General features: G+C 36.1%; 1 protein-coding gene across 1 annotated transcript in view; it reads left to right on the top strand.

The window, feature by feature from the left end:
- KAT14 (lysine acetyltransferase 14) overlaps positions 1–9,200 on the top strand; it is a 33,533-nt gene extending 24,333 nt beyond the window's left edge. The window contains exons 9-10 of the mRNA XM_003758149.4: positions 2,564–2,754; positions 6,199–9,200. Coding sequence (XP_003758197.1) covers positions 2,564–2,754; positions 6,199–6,372 — 365 coding nt within the window. The 3' untranslated portion in view covers positions 6,373–9,200. The remainder of the gene's footprint in view (positions 1–2,563; positions 2,755–6,198) is intronic.
- The last annotated feature ends 8,860 nt before the right edge of the window (positions 9,201–18,060 follow it).

The following is an 18,060-nucleotide window of genomic DNA, read 5'->3' as shown; positions in this document are numbered from 1 at the left end:
TATGGAGGACAGACTGAACAATTGCACAGAAGTTGGAGGTGGTATATCAAGTTTAGTTCAACTAGAATGTAGAGTTCATTAAGGTGAATGATATAAGATTATGCCAGAAAGATTAGATTATGGAGGAACTAATGTTTTTCTTAGATACATTTATGCAACCCCCCTCCCCTTTCTCCTGATTGTAGTCTTCTTAAACTCTTAAATCCTCTTTCCCTCCTGAGAGTGACATCTTTCCAAGCCCTCAGGCTTGCAACCTAGATGCCATCCTTGATTTCTCTCCCCCCATAGCAAATCTGATGACAAGGCCTGTAGAATTCACTTTGCAAAGTCTCTTGAAAAAAGCCACTTCCTCTCTCTCCTCAGAACACTGCTACCACTCTGGTGCAGGCCCTCATTATTTCACTAATTATAATTATAGTCCCAATAGCTTGCTGTTTGGTATTCCTTCCTCAAGTCGTCTCCATTCTGGTCCACCTTCCATTCATTCCCTAAAGTGATTTTCTCAAAATATCGCACCATTTCAGTTTCTTAATGTCCTTATCTCATTCCCTTAACTCTGTAAATTCCAGGGACTTTATTGTCTCTAGAATCAAATTCAAAATGCTCTCTTTTGGTATTCAAAGCATTTCCTACCTTTTCTAGTTTTTGTGCACCTTACACTTCTACATTCTCTTGTTCCACAAACAAAACACTTATTTCTTGATTCTAGGCATTTTTCTACCTATCACCTTTCTTTGGAATGTTTTTCCCTCATGTCTGCTTACTGTCACTTTTAACTTCCTTTAATAACCAACTAAAATTCTGTTTTCTACAGGAAGTTTTCCCCAACCTTTCTTAATTTAATCTTTAATTTCCCTGTTAATTTCCTGTTTGTATTTGAACAGATTTTTGTTGTTGTTGTCCTCCCCCATTAGATTGTGAGCTTATTAAGGGCAGGAACTGTCTTTCTTCTTTTTCTATTCTCACCATTTAACACAGTACCAGGCAAGTAGTAGTGCTTAAGCACTTATTGACTATTACTCTTCTTAATCTTCCCATTGTCTTCCCACTTATGAACTGTTCTGTATCTGTCAGTGACACCACTATGCTGCTGCTCTCCCCAGTTTCCAGCCTGAGTACAATACTTAACCCTTCACTTGAACTTATTCCATATATCCAGTTTATTGCTAAGTCACAACATCTGTGTACTTCTCCTTTTGTACTCACATAGCCTTGGAGGCTTTCATTACCTTTTATGGGGCCATTGCAGCAGTTACCTTTTAACTGGTCCTCCTGCAATTCTGACTGTACCTGTCGTGTGTCCCCCCCCCACCCCCCATCCCCACTAGCTAAATTCCAGCTGCTCTCTGTTCTTTTAAAGGTCTCATTTAAAATTGTAATCCTTCTTGGCTTCCCACTATTACAGTGTATTCCCTCACAGTGATGCTGGCCACTGGGATGTTCCTTGAATACCACACACCATCTCCCAAGCTTGCATTGTCACTGGCTGCCCCCGGATTTGCAATTCTCTCCTTTTCTCCTAGTCTTGGCATCACTGGTTTCCTTCTGTTAGTCTTTCCTGTTCTTTGCCAATCTCTTTTGAGTTTGCCTTCCCAGTGTATGTCTTAGACATATGTGTATGCATGTATATATATAGATAAGTCTATATGCACAGAACTATATATCTTATACATAATTGCTTCTATATTGGAAAAGGGTGAGACACATGGAGAGGTGACCAAATAGGGGACTTTCTGAAGAATGGTGAAGACTTGGGCTAGCATTATGAAGAGAAAGAAATGGAAGAGATAAGTGTTGCAGAAAACCTATAATTTGTCAGCCAATCAGTTGTGGAGGTTGAGGGGAATTCCAAGATTTCAACTTGAGTAACATGGGGGCTGGTAGTATTTAGTAGACAAGTTTCAGGAGGGGAGAATTAGGGAAATGGGTGGATAAAATAAGTTCAGTTTTCCGAATTTTAAAGGCCAGCAGGATATTTAAGTATAAATGAATAGCTAGTGTCTGGATACAGAAGAGGAAACCCACAGATGATATTAGAGTAGTAGATAGATAAATGGATAGGTTGATTTGGGAGTCATCCTTACAGAGGTGGCAACTGAAATGTGAGCTAATTAGTAAATAGTAGATATATTGGTTTACCACTCTCACTTCTATGGAATTCAAAACTTTGCTAAGTTTAACATATGGCTGGCTGAAACTCAGACTTTAGTTCTAGTTCCAATTCTGCAACTTTGTTAGTGTGGGCAAATGACTTCACCTCTCTGGGCCTCGGTTTTCTCATCTCTAAAATGAGGAGGTCAGTTTAGAATATTTCTAAAGTCCCTTCTAACTCTAATACTTTTTTTTTAGTTCGATTTGGCTATAGAGTATTTTATTCTTTCTATTTACACACAGAATTCTTTAAAAGTCTCTATAGAGTTAATTTTTGTTTTGAATGTTACTTTCTTTTTGCCATATACAAGGTATGTTTTTAGCATTTTTCAAATTATTATATTTTGAATTCTTAATGTAAGATTGGCTATTAGTTGCTATGTTCTAAGTTCTGTTTGTTTTCTATTTTTAGGTATTGACTTGTCAGAATGCCTTCAGTATCCAGATTTCAGTGTTGTTGTTCTGTATAAGAAAGTCATAATTGCCTTTGGCTTCATGGTTCCTGATGTGAAATATAATGAAGCTTATATTTCATTTCTGTTTGTTCATCCTGAATGGAGGAGAGCAGGAATTGCGACTTTTATGATTTATCATCTTATTCAGGTAATTTATCCACATTTATAATGGAACAGAACAGCATTGAGCAATTATTTGTGTTTAAGAACTATGCCTAGTGCTAGAGATAAATTTTTGAAAAACAAACAAAACAGTATGTGTTCTCAAGGAGCTTTTATCCTAATTAAAGAAAAGCACACATATAGGAAAGTTCATTTGGTTCTAAGGGTACAGAGGCCAGGGCATTTTGAAATCCAAATGTCCTTAGAATGCAATGGCAAGAGATGGCATTATTTAGTGTCTCATAAGACATAGCATGGACTGAACACAGTAGTGTGAGCATTCTATGGCCATTGTCTTCAGCTAGGAGAACTAGGTCAGAATGATGGGTGGGGATGGGGAGAGTAGTTCAGCATTCTGCCAAAATGGGAATTGCATATTAAAAACTGGGGAAAGGAAGTAGGTCTCCCTGTAGGATGTTTTTTCTGTGTCCCTGGGAACCTTTTGAGAGCCAGATGGTAGTGGATATGTTGGAGTAAGGCGAAGGAAGGTCATAACTGATATATTTATTCTTTAGACCTTTTTTGGTCATATTCTATGGGAATAACATGGGCCCCTAAATCAACTCAAAATCATTCAATAATTAGAAAAGATTCATGAATGTTTTTAAAACCCTTTTGCTGACTTGGGTTTCAAAGAAACAAGTTTGTGAATAAGCTTGATAAGCTAAAATTAAAATGAGAAAAAAAAAAACCTTTTATTCATTCTCTTTTCATGTTTCTTATCTGACATTGTTACCGGAGTCATCAACAATATGGTACTGATATGATAAATGGAGGGAGGGATCTGGAAAATATTTTACAGTCCCATGTAATTGAGAAATTCATATTATGTGTATGCTTCATTATTTCGGATTCCTTTACAGTTCTATTGGATTTCCTTTGCTCAAATCTTAATTTTTATTTGCATTTGGGTATAAAGGATATTTTTTTGTCATTTTTGAGAAGGATTTAATGACATTTAAGCATATTTTTAGTCTGAAAGTTGCTGTCATTGCTTTGTGAATGTATGAATTGGTGACTGACAAATAGGATAAGGTGTGTTAAGATTACACGTTATTGGGGTAGGGATAATAAAGCCTGCATTTGTGATTTCATTGACAGTGGATATTTTTAGAAAAGGATATCTACCTCCTGCCTTTTGAAGGTCAGCACAGTCTGAAACTCAGTCTTAAGATAATTGTATTTGGGAGTCTTGAGAGGTTAAAGTGGAGTTACTGGTTACCTAGCTAACTTCTGTGTGTCATGGGCATTTGAATCCAGTTCCTCCTGACTGCAGTACATTATAGTTAAAATGTTATATTTCAGCCATAAAAAAAACTATGAAGAAAAATACATGCTATTTATTCACTTCCATTAAATTGACTGAGTGGTTAGTTCATGTGTAGGAGTTTTTTTTTTTTTTTTTTCCTGGAATTTTCCTATAAATTCTCCATTTTCAAATGTATTTCTATAGAAGATTATGGGTTAAATGGGGAAACTTTTTCAGGAGACTGGAGACTAAAACTGACAAAATGCTGTTTTTCTAGTTCTTATTAGAATTAGATCCAGAGTTTCTAGATGTTGGCAGTTTTGAAAGCCTTCCTGTCTGAATAGTGGTTTTTCTCTCTTATTATTACTGAAGTGCTCTTCTGCATTTCCATCTCTTAATGTCTTTGTTTTCCTTCAAGACAGAGTTTAGATGCCACTAATATTATTATTTCCCCATTCATATTACCTTTATCTCCTTGGTAAATATGTTATTTACATCTTTTCTTTCAACTGGAAGGTATATTTGTTCAAGCAGATATTTTTTGTCTTACTTGTAACCATCTCAGCACTAGTACCTGGTACAGTGAGAATTTTATAAATGGCTTGATCCCTATCTTGTTAGGGTGATGTGGAGTCTGCTAAGTTTCCTCTAGTACATAATTAGCCTTTTGATCAGTTTTTTACAAATAACTCGGATTTTGTTTTATTTATCTTTTTACATATTATGTTCTCTTCTCCCACCAGGTTCTAAGCCTTTTCAAGGAAGGGGGGGACTAAGTGTTATACGCTTTATTATATTATCAGTGCCCATTTATAATTTATTGCACAGATTTTCTTCTCTAGGTTGTCTCAAGTATAGATCTGATTTGAGTTATAGGATGTTCAATGACAATGTGTTTGTTGAAACAAAATGTGGTTCATTAAATAGAAAAATCTGGAGGTTGATGGATTAAGTATCAATTTAAGAGAGAAGTAGTTAAATATATAGACCTGGGCACCATCACTCAGGTCTCTAGGAGTATGTTTGGTATGCTGGTTAAGTATACTTTTTTTGAGTATAAACTGCTCATAAAGAAGGGAGTCTTTAATCTGTAATCTGTTTTAATTTTTCATGTCGATGTAATAATTATAAGGTTAGAAGGAAACAAACATTTTGTTAAGTATCTGCCATATGCCGGGCACTATGTTGTGCTAATATCTCATTTGATACTCAAAACAACTCTGGCAAGTAGGTGTAATATTATTTATTATCATCCCCATTTCATTTTCCAGGAAACTGAGGTAGACAGGTGAAGTTATTTGTCATGGTCACCCAGAGCTAGTCAAAATTTGAGGCTGGAGTTGACTTCAGGTCTTCCTGACTCCAGACCTAATGTTCATCCCATAGTACCACTAGGTGCATCTAATTATTAAAAATTTTTGAAATTAAATTAAAATTTCCAGGACTTTAGTATTTCCTTATCTGGTCATTGTAGGATTTTAACACTGCTTTCTGAAGAACACAGCAGGACTGAACAATAACATTAGCTGACACAGAAAGATGAACAGGATATTGTCTTCAGAACAACTGCTAAGAGTCACATACTAATGGGGCAGTCTCCTTTTACTCTTGGGGAAAATGAGGTTTGGAGAGAGTTTGGTTTGAACTCAGATCCAGCTTTTTTATACTTCACTCTTTTATCTACCAACTAAACCCCATATATGTTTTGTCCATGGATGCTGCTTGTCAGTCCCTTGCTGGTGGGTCTGAATAACCAATTTTACCAGGTAAAAATTTTTTTTTGGCAAGAGAATACTCAGTTATAAAAACAGACCTCCTTATTTTTTTTTCCCCAAGCTATTCACTAGTGTTTGATATTCTGTATCCTGAAATAATTAAATATAATTGAATTGTTAATTAGATTGCAAAGTTGACTATCACTCTTGGGTCTCTCCTTTCAGGGGAAATAAATCAACTGGGCTCAAACTCTGCAGGGTATCTGAGTCCTGTGTTTGCATAAGCAGCAACATTCCATTCTGCTTCCAGCTGTTGCTATGTGTTGTAATGTCTCAGTTTCAGGTCTCTGGTTTCTCACGTTTCACAGCTATTTAAATACCTACACTTAAAAGAGTTTCTTAACCTACTCATTTTCCCCAGAGGCTTTTTCATTTTTGTGTTGTTTTTCCCCCTGTCTTTTGGCAGACCTGCATGGGCAAGGATGTAACTCTTCACGTCTCTGCAAGCAACTCCGCTATGCTGCTGTACCAAAAATTTGGATTCAAAACTGAAGAATATGTCTTGGACTTTTATGATAAATATTATCCCTTGGAGAGTAAAGAGTGTAAACATGCATTTTTTCTGAGGTTGCGTCGATGAGTTTAGAATACAGTGGGAAAATGCCGAAGAAGAATGAAACTATGGGGAAATATTCCAAGACTTTCTGCTTGGTCCTTTTATGACTAAGTTAGAAAACCACTGGTTATTGATTTTCCTAGTCAGCCTATTAGCACATGTTGTAGTGCTTGGTGTGCTGCTTGTCATGATCTTGACGGAGTCCCTAACTGGGATGCTGAGGGGAATGGAGTAGAGAGAGCTAGAATAATTAAATTTTCTGAGCTGCTTTTTGGAACAGCTTTTAGACCAACACCTTGGGATACATGGATATACAAAACTGGACGTTGCAGAGAGCACTGTCTCTACTTTACATGGTACACAAGTTTTTTTGTAAGTGTTTTATGGGACATTCTCCATGGGAAAAACTTTTGGACTCTTGTAATTGTTAATATATATGTATATATATATATATGTTATTCATGTTGAGCTAAAGTCCTCATAATGTATATTTGTAATATCTGTAATGCTGGTTGTGCCCTCTGGGCTCGAGTTGAATGAATCTAATTTTTCTTCCTCATCCTTCTTCCCCTTTAAATGATTGATGATTGTGTCTTTCATTTATCTCTCTCTCTTACACACACACACACACACACACACACACAAAAACCACCCCTTACCCAGGCTAATCTCAGTTACTTCAACTAGTCATCATGTTTATGGCTTCTCTAGCTAGGCCTCTCCTCAGCTTGCCTCAGGATGAAAAGGAAAATATTTCGACTAATAATTATTGAGCTAGAATTTAGCGGTTTTAAAAATTAAAATTAGGTAAAAATATGTAGGAGTTGTACTTCAAAAATTGTCCTATATTTCTAATAATGGCTAAGGAAATAAATTATGATGTTTGAATAAAGGGTACATGTGGAATAATGATAAATTTCCCCAACTTTGGGTTGTTTTCACTCCTTTGACTATTCTGGTGGCACATTTTATAGAGCACTGGTCTTAAGAGTCAGGAATACTTGAGTTCAGATTCAGACCTGGACATTTTCTGAGGGACACTGTGGAAGTCCCTTAACTTAACTAAAAGGAAAAAAGAACTAGCATTTTTGGAGACTTAAACGCTTACTATATGTCAGGTACCATACTGTCCACACACAAGAGAAAAGGAGGATAGTCCCTGGGCTTGAGGAGTTTCTGGGAACTGCAGTAGGAAATAGGGAAGCAGGGGTGGGCATTGGTATTGAAGTCCAGAGAAAACAAGACTAAGTCTGGAAGGGAAATGAAGGCAAGCCAGCCTGGGCACCTTCACAAAATGGAGAAATTTAGGATTGGGAGGAGAGGGATATGCCAGGAAGGTCTAGGAGGAGCCCGCGGTAACTGGAGAGCAATATTTCTGAAGTCCAGGAACAGGCAAGGAGAGTGTCACCATGGGTTTGGAACCTTTGAGAACCAAGTGAGATAATATGTTAGGTCCTTTGCAAAGCTTGAAAGTGCTATCGTAATTATTACTGGCTAAAATGTATAGTTTTATACAAAAGTTAAGTTGGTGTATTTTGTAGGAATTATAAGTAGAGAGTTGGTTTTCTCTCCAGTTGATTGTTCATATTCTCATATATTCCAATTTTATAGACAAAGAAACTTGAAACTCAAGAGTTTAAATGATTTAAGATAACAGATAGGAAGAAAGGTTTGAATCCAGTTCTCACTCTAAATGTAGTAGTATCTTCCCATTAAACTCTGTAACTCAGTATACAAATTCATCCACTATCTTTTATAAAAGCCATTAAAAATTTCAGTAAAATATGCTCATGCTGGAGGACCCACAACTAAACATTTATATTAGTGACTGCTGCTGAATCTTACCTAGATAAATCACAGTGAGGAAGGGACACCAAACTTAAATCTAGCTAAAAAACATTTTGTCCTAGAGGGTTGAGGCAAACCTATTTGGACCATGGAATGACATAGCAACAGTCTTGCTGGGCTATGATGGGACTTTAAGGTTCTGGCACCATTTTAATTTGTTTGAAAAAATTGTAGTGGTTATAAGGAGAAAGGTTCAGATTTCCTTAAAAGGATAACATTTCCTTTAAAGTATTTCTACTTTATTTAATTCCTTCAACTTACAGAGCTTTTTAATTAACAGATTGGAATTCAATCTATTTGATTATAACTGAGGGTTTCATGGTTTCCAAATGTGAAAATCTGCCTTTAATTGTGATGTATGATGTGTCATGCCCATGTGTGGTACAAAGAACAGATGAAACTTTCTTCTCGTGGAGAGGAGTATCTAAAAGATAGTAATCATTGCCTTAATTCAATCTCCATTTTATAGTTGTTGTGTGGTCGTTTTATAGCGGTTATATTTTTGTGTATATGTATGTATATGTTATATATGGATGCATGCGTTTACCTGTAAGTAAAAGTGTTTTTTAAGAAAAGCTCTCAGCAAGAAGAGACAGTTAAAACTTTTTATATAACATGGTGCCTTGCATTTAGGCATTCAATAAATATTGAATTACAGCTTCTGAACCTTTTCTGTTTACAAATTTTTGGGATTTACTATGCTCCAAGAAAAAAAGCAAAACTGTCTTTTAAAATTAAAATATAGCTCCTTCTCTGGCTCTCCTCCAGTTCAGAGATTACATGTGGTTTTCTCAGCATTTATCATTTCTTTTTTTTTAAGTGTGAAAAGAATCAAAAAAATTAGTTGTTTTTTTTTTTTTTTTTTTTTTTTTTTAATGTTTTAAAGAACTAAGTGTCCAGCAATATTATTAGTTTAATAAATGTTTGGTGATTGAATGATGAGATGCTGAATATGATTTTTGCTAATAGTTTGGGAATGACATATAAGTTGCTTGTTAATAATCCTGCTCATGTTTACATAGTTGGTTTTTTTGTTTTTGCTGAGGCATTTGGGGTTAAGTGACTTGCCCAGGGTCACACAACTAGGAAGTGTTAAGTGTCTGAGACCCAGTTTGAACTTGGGTCTTCCTGACTTCAGGGCTGGTGAGCTATCCACTGTACCATCTAGCTGCCTCTACATAGTTCTTTTTCTTGAAGTAGCCTTTGAGCCTATAAAGCAACTGGATATTTCAGAAGAATTTCTGTGAAGAAAGTAGCTATTTGAGTTTATTTATCGAGATTCCTTTTCTCAATTATTACCTAAAATTTTATTGCTTTGTGTTTTGGAGCCAGAGGAGGATTTAGTGTGAACTATGGCCCCAAAGCCAAGGTGTGAAAGGGGACACTGATCTGTGCCTACAGGGAAGGGGGGAACAGTATGGCCTAGTGTCAGATCAGTTTCATGAAGTCTTGGCAAGCTTGCATGGTTACACAATGACCTCCATCATAACCCTGCACAAGGATCTTGGGAATAGGCTGTGAATAGTCTAGATTCTTGACAGGTTCTGCCTGTGATTTGGCTGGTGATATATGGAAGAAGGTAGATGAATAAAGATCTGGGGCTATCTTAATGTCATGCAAAAGTAAAGTGCTTCAAATGAGTTAAATTAGGTGCTTCTTGAGACCTGTGGGGAGCACCACGGGTTTTTGTTCCCTTTTTGGAAATTGGACCTAATCGAGGGATGGTGCCAAATTTAGAATGCTGCTTTCAGAGTGGTAGCACTTTTCCCTTAATTGGTAATTGGTAGTTTGGGGTTTTTCAGCTACAGATAATTTACATGAAAAATATTAACAAGATGCAACGCTCTCTATAGAGAAGATGATTGAGGGAGAATAGGTCCTACTGTCATATTGTTAGAGGACTGTTTTTACAACGGTTTCCATGGGTCTGAGTGTGTTTGTACCAGGCTTGTGGTGACCAGTTGTTGCTTCTATCTAAGCCCAACAAAAGTTGTCATGTACCAGAGATCTGTAAGGGTTGGGATCAGGCCAGAAAAAAGCCCTGGAAGCTAGTACTGTTGGAGAAAGAATGAATAGGAGCATCTATTTCAGTTATTCTATATTCCCTACAAAAAGGAATAGAAATGCTCTCTTCCTCCATCCCCAACACACAAACTCATATTTTGTAAGAGGGAAAAAAGATTGAGGGAAGACTTTACAACTTTAGAGGAAGTTAGAAAATGAGAGTAGGACTAACGAGGGAGAGGGGAAAGCTGAAGAACCAAGAAAATAAAGTTCAGCTCAAGTGCACTGGGTAACTTAAATCTTTACATTGCTAGCTTCTCCCCACCAATACCTTTCATTTTTCATGTGCTTACAAATATGTGTGTCTCCCTAGAAAGGGGTAAGTTCTTTGAGGAAGAAGGCGTTTTTTTATTTTTTACATTTAGACTACCAAGTGTAGCATAGGTAGAAGCACACAGTAGGTGCTCAATCTATGCACAGGGCAGCCTTTGAGTCCAACATTACCTTGCCGCTGAGAAAGTCCCTTGGATCCTCTCTGTGCCACAGGCAATTAAGGCTTTAAATTGAAAGTTGTTCTGCCCTGAGCTGCTGAAATCACTGGCCTAAGAGAAAAAGGAAACCACCAAACTCCGACCCGGCATTATAAGCTTCCAGTCCCTAGAACTGCATTTGTATCATTTCTCCACCCCCCTCCCCTTAGTACCTGCCATTGCACATTGGTCCTTGATCGCCATTAAGCCATCATGGCTCATTCCAAAGATCAGGATGTACTCTAGAAATGTCACATTGGTCCTCGATTTGGAGATGAGAAGGCCTGGATGTGAAATAATTTCCAGAGTGATAGAGGAAGGAACAGGCTGCCACTTTCGTAGGTCAGTGCTCATGCTGGACTGTGTTCTTGCCTCCTAAGGTGATGTTCAAAACAAAGAAGTTTTAATATAAAATTTTTCAGTAACTAAACTTGCTCGACTGGGAAGCAAAGTAGGACCAACTTAATGCTGGTTATTTTACCATATATAAATAATAGTATTCTTAGGAAGTTCCTGTGAATTTAGAAAATGGAAATAGGATTACAGGAATAGAGAGAGAAGCCTGAAGAGTCAAGAAAGAAAAATAGTTAAAACCATCATCCACATTTTGCCAAATTGTCTCTCATAGTTAAAGGTAAGTTAAATAAAAATACATGGCCAATGAATGATTCAGAACTTTGGGAAACAAAGCTCCCTTTGATATCCTGTGAAGGTTTTTGGAAAAATAATGTTTACTCAGTTTAGGAAATTTTGGCCTAGCTGTAGCTTGTCATGTTTACTTACTTGTGCTGTGCTCATAGTCACTGTAGCGATAGAGCAGCAAATGTGAATCAAGATTAGTTTAATTAAATCATACACAGCAGATTACAAAAGAGGATTCTGCATAAAATCATGACTGCATTTGATAATACTTGCCTTTTATAATAAAGTTCTCTTATGAACAGTGCATTTTAAAAAATTTTTATGATTTTGAGGGTGTCATTTATCTATTTTTAAATAATAGCTTTTTGTTTTCAAAATACATGCAAAGATAGTTAACATTCACTCTTGCAAAACCTTGTGTTCCAAATTTTTCTCCCTCCCCTAGATAGCAAGTAATCCTAACATATGTTAAATATGTATAATTCTTCTATACATATCTCTACATTTATCATGCTGCATAAGAAAAATCAGATCAAATAAAAGTAGAAAAATAAGAAAACAAAAAGATGAAAATACTATGTTGATGTCACTATTTTAAAAACTTTTATTTTTCACTTAGGAATAAGTATTTCTAAAAGAAAAAAAGATTGCTCTATTACTAACTTACAAATACTACTAGCAGCCCTCAATTAAAAACGAAGAAAAAAATTAATGAAAAATAAGCATAATCAGGGGCAGCTAAATGGCACAGGGGTTAGAGCACCCATCCTGGAGTCAAATACAGTTTCAGACTTATTGCTTCCTAGCTGTATGACCCTGGGCAAGTCAGTCCCAAGTACCTCAAAAAAGGGGGGGAAAACCTAATAAGCATATCTTAGCAAAAGGAATCTAGGCTGTTGGAACATGTTCAAAAGTTTGTATCAACTGTCACAATTGGACATTGTGTTGATCAGAATTACATCTTTCAAGGATGTTTTTTCTTGATAATGTTTCTGCCCTTTTATGAGTGATTGTTTTATTCACTTCTCTCAGTGTCAGTTCACACACTTTAACATCCTATGAAATCTTTCATAAGTTCTTGTGTAATTAATAATCCATTACATTCATATTCCACAATTTGCTTAAATATTCCTCAGTTATTTAAGAATCCATTTTAGGCACCCTTTTAGATTCTAGTTCTTTTCTTTCCCTCCACCTCTCTTTAATCCACTTTTCAGTTGTTTCTCTTGGAATTATTTTCTTCTCAATAATTATCTTCCTTAATCCTCCTTCCCTATAAACATGCCTGATTGTTTCCTGGCTTGTGGGTTCACCCATCCTTGGTCCATTTTAGATGAGTGAGATTTATCTGATGATGCCCTTTATGAAGATTATTTTGGTAAATGAAATGGTAGATGCACTGGATTAGGAGGAAACAATCAGGGAGACCAACCAGAGGGCAATGGTAGTACATGTATGAGGAGAGGAGAACCTGCACCAGGATGGTGGCTGAGATCTCAGCGAGGGGTAAAAAGCATTCCCTTTCTCAAATGTTGGCTCCCCTCCTCTTGGTGCTAAGTCATTCTGTTGCTTGGGTATTCTCTCTCCCCCACGGCTCAGCTACCAAAGGAGAGAAGAATCCAGCTGCCATTGCTGAAAACCTTTTGATGTTCACAATATCAGTGATTTAAAAAAAGGAAATATATTAGAGAGGGAAAGGCATCCAGCAGCCCTGAGGTACACCTGACGGGTTGAGTTCAGACTCCATGATGTGAGTAGCAGTTTCTACCTCTATTATATCAGGGTAAAGAAGGACCATCCTTTAATCTACTCTCTGAGGATGAAAAATCACAAAAAGAAAGGATACCTTTTTATTTTATTTATTTATTTTTATTACAATAACTTTTTATTGACAGAACCCATGCCAGGATAATTTTTTACAACATTATCCCTTGCACTCACTTCTGTTCTGATTTTCCCCCTCTCTCCCTCCACCCTCTCCCCCAGATGGCAAGCAGTCCTATACATGTTAAATATGTCGCAGTATATCCTAGATACAATATACGTGTGCAGAAATGAACAGTTCTCTTGCTACACAGGGAGAATTGGATTCAGAAGGTAAAAATAACCTGGGAAGAAAAACAAAAATGCAAACAATTTACATTCATTTCCCAGTGGAAAGGATATCTTTTTAAAATAAATTTAAATAATATTTCCTTTCCCCCACTTACATGTTAAGACAGTCATCTAAAAAAATTGAGTTCCCAAATTTCAGACTCCTTTTTTCACCTCCCTCTTGTGAAGTTGAATGAATTACAGTAAAAAATAGATAATAAAATTATACTAGTGGATGGCCTCATCTTTCCCATCTCAGTAGATAAAACTAAACAAAAAATAAACAGGAAAGAAGTTGAGGTGAATAAAATTTTGGAAAAGTAACATATAATAGAACTCTGGAAAAAAATTGAATGGGAATAGAAAGGAACACACTTCATCTATACAAAAATTGCATGTATTAGAACATGAAAACCTCACAATCAAATGCAGAAAAGCAGAAATATAATGTATCCTTTTTGGATCATAATGCAATAAAAATTACTTTCAATAATGGGTAATGAAACATTAAAAATTAATTGATACCTAAACCAGGAAGAGCCAAAACAGAGAAAGAAATGTATAGACCAATCATTTTAATGAATATTGATGAAAAAGTTTTTTGTAACATTAATTAAGAGATTACAGAACTTAATCACCAGGTTAATACACTGTGACCAAGTAGACTTTATATCAGGAATGCAGGGCTGGTTCAATATTGGAAAAACTGTCAGCATGATTGACCATATCAATAGCAAAAAAAAAAAACATGTAATTATCTCATTAGATATAGAAAAAGCCTTAAACAAAATACAGGACCCATTCCTATTGAAAACACCAGAGTATAGGACTATCAAGTGAATCATTGGGGAAAAAAAAATGTGAAAGAATGTAGTCTAGCTAGATCAGATCTCGAACTGTATTATAAACTAGTAATTAGGAAACAATTTGATACTAGGTGAGAAATAGTGGAGTTGGGAAGATGGTGGAATAGGTCAGAAAATTCCGAACTCTCCAGATTTTCCCCACAAACAAAACAAAATTGGCTTCAGGGTGGAAAACAAGTAAGACCGGCAGAACAGGGTCCGCCTAGCACAACCCAAGAAGACCTGAAGAAAGGTCTAGGGTTTAACCGGTATGAAATAAAAACACCCCTAGGCTGGCTCAGCAAAAACAGCAATCGGGTGGCTCTTTTTAGCATCAAGGTGAGTCAGACCAGTTCCAATGGCCTTGGGATGGAGAGAATCTCTGCAGCCAGAGAGGGTTCTGGACACTGGATCACAACATAGCATTTTCACCTTTTTGATGGTGGTTTGCTTGCTTTTTGTTATTTTTTTTCCCTTTTGGATCTGATTTTTCTTGTGCAACATGACAATTGTGGAAATACTGTAGAAGAACTGCACACATAGTTAACATATTGGATTACTTGCCTCTAGGGAGGGGGGTGAGGGAAGAGAACAAAATTTGGAACACAAGGTTTTGCAAGAGTGAATGTTGAAAACTATGCATACATTTTGAAAATAAAAAGTTTAAAAAAAAAAAAAAAAGGCAATCGGGGAACTCTGAGGCTAGCTACAGCTGGAACCACAGGACCTTTCACCTCCTGGTCAGTATGGGGAGTTGGGGGTCTCAGTCCAGGTAGATGGGGAACTTCATCTGATTAGGAACACCAGGCCCAGCTGTACTGCGGAGACACTGCCCTGGGCAGAGGGAACCAGCATCCTGGGGTTAATGCCAAGGCAAGGAAGCTGCGGGCTGCTGGGATTTATAGGAAGGTGGGGCTCTTGGTGTAGAGTTCCAGGCCAGACAGGAGAGCTGAAGGGAAACTAGAGGCACCTCCTCTACCCTGGGAATAGAGGCAGTTATATTAATAAATTCTTATTTATAAAAAAAAAAAAAACAGGCAAAGAAGAAAGAACCCAACCATGGAAACTTACTATGGGAATAGGGAAGACCAAGATTCATCTTCAGAGGAGGACACTTAAAAAAACAAAACACTCCTATCCCAAAGAGTAATGTTAAAGGGCTACCGGCCCAGAAAGACTTTATTGAAGAACTCAAAAAAGACTTCAACCAAATGAGAGAGGTTGGAGGAAAAACTTTTTTAAAAAATAAGAACTACCCAAGAAAAACAAGATTTTGAAAAGAAAGTCAACCAACTAGAATAAGAGATTCAGAGTTTTGTTTTGTTTTTTTAAATAACTTTTTTTATTGACAGAACCCATGCCAGGGTAATTTTTTACAACATTATCCCTTGCACTCACTTCTGTTCCGATTTTTCTCCTCCCTCCCTCCACACCCTCCCCTAGATGTCAAGCAGTTCTATATATGTTGAATATGTCCTAGTATATCCTAGATACAGTGTATGTGTGCAGAACCGAACAGTTCTCTTGTTGCACAGGGAGAATTGGATTCAGAAGGTAGAAATAACGTGGGAAGAAAAACAAAAATGCAAGCAGTTTACATTCATTTCCTAGTGTTCTTTCTTTGGGTGTAGCTGCTTCTGTCCATCCTTGATCAATTGAAACTGAGATTTAGAGTTTTAAAAGAAAAAATAATATTTTGAAAATTAGAATTGGTCAAGGGGAAGCCAGTGAACCTATAAGAAATCAAATAGTAAAATAAACTATAAAGAATGAAAAAATAGAACAGAATGTGAAACATAAGAAAAACAACAGATATGGAGAACAAATAGTTCTGAACTATCTGAAAGTTATGATAAAGAACCTTCATATAATTATACAAGAAATAATCAAAGAAAATTGTCCTGAAGTGATAGAATAAGAGGGGAAAGTAGAAAAAGAAAAACCACTGATCACCCCCAGAAAGGGATCCTACAAAGAAAACATAGGAACATCATTGGTAAATTTTGAAACCCCTAGATCAAAAAAAATTTGTACATGAAACAAAAACAATTAAAATATGCTGAAGCTACAGTAAGCATTATACAGAATCTATTAGCAACTACAGGAAAAAAAAACTGCAGGTCTTGGAATATTATATCTCAACAATCAAAAGAACTATGTCTGTAGCCAAAAATATTATATTCAGCAAAATTAAGCATAATTTTGAATGAAAAAAAAGACATTCAATGAACTTGCAGATTTTAAGGATTTTGTCTTAAACCTGAATTCAATAAAAAATTTAACATATTAAGAGCTAACATGAGAGACTAAGTTCAAGGGATTCAATAATGACAGATTGTTTATGTTTTATAGATGGAAATATAATCTATGTCTAAGATTGACATTAGTAATTAGGAAGTCCAGAAAGAAAAATTGCGACAGAACTGAGTATGATCTGACTCTAAAAAGCAAAACCATCTAGGAAAAGGTAAAAATAGTCATTTTGTTTTACACCTGAGGTACAGAGAAAGAACTGATACAGAGGCATTAGAAGGGGGAGAAAGGCTGGTAGTTCTGAAACCTATTCACATCAGAAATGGGTTAAATAAGGAACAATTCATACACACACACACACACACACACACACACACACCACTAAGCTGTATAGCACCCTCCAAAAATGTATAAAGAAACAAAAAGGAATCAGGTGGAATATAGAGGGGAGTATTAAAGGGAGTGGGATAAGTTATGTAGATTAATGGAATAAAGAGGAAGGGGAAAGGAATGGGCAAGAAGATGAAGGATCCATGGGGAAGGAGAGGTTAAATAATAGCAAAGCAAGTTAAGGAGTAGAACTAAAATAGAAGAGTTAACAGGGATAGGAAAAAAAGAGACATACACAAACACAATAAGGATCCAGAGTGGAATTTAATAGAAAAAAAAAAGAGATAGTAATCATTTGTCTCAGATAAAGTCAAATTTAAAAATTAAATCAAGGGAGAAATCTACAGTCATATTAGTATTGTTTTAGATGCATTAGATGTATCTGTGTGTATTATAGAAGTATTTTACATAATTGAACATCTTAGGAAGGGGAAGGGAAGGGATGAAAGGAGGGGATAGAATTTGGAACTCGAAAGTTTAAATAAAAATGTCTAAAAATTGGAAAAAATAATAGATCATGCAATCATTTTGCACCTTGTCTTGGTATACTATGTTGGCTGTTGATTTAAACCTAGTTTCTGTCATACTGTTTTCCAGTTTTCTCAGCAATTTTTGTTAGTGATTTCTTGTCCCAAAAGCTGGGGTCTTTGGATATACTAAATACTAGATTACAAAGGTCATTTGATGACACTATTAGGCTATTCTACTTATTCCCCAGGATAGGGTTTCTTTTCTTTGTTAAAAAAAATAACAATTTTTTTCCTAGAAAGCAAATTTTAAAAAACTTTATTAACATGATTTTTAGGTTAAAAATGTAGTTGCATTCTCATATAACTCTAAGAAGAGTCCAATGAAAAATAAGAATATTTGAGCCATAAAGCTCTGTTTTTCAGATAATCTGCTTGGAAGAGAGCTCTGATAATTGATATGTTTCTTTTAAACATTTTATTGAATTATCACAGCATCACGAAATTTCAATGTAAAGGAAGATGGGTGATATTCCATAATCCTCTCAGTGATGGAGCTCATCTTACTCTTGAAAAAAGGCTTTTCAACTCAACAGGACAAAGAATTCTTCTGGGTCTGATAGCACATCAGTCAGGCCG

This window comes from Sarcophilus harrisii, chromosome 2, assembly GCF_902635505.1.
Source record: "Sarcophilus harrisii chromosome 2, mSarHar1.11, whole genome shotgun sequence".
Lineage (NCBI taxonomy): Eukaryota > Metazoa > Chordata > Mammalia > Dasyuromorphia > Dasyuridae > Sarcophilus > Sarcophilus harrisii.
Note: the sequence above shows the minus strand (reverse complement) of the source record. Positions and strands in the feature narration are given on the sequence as shown.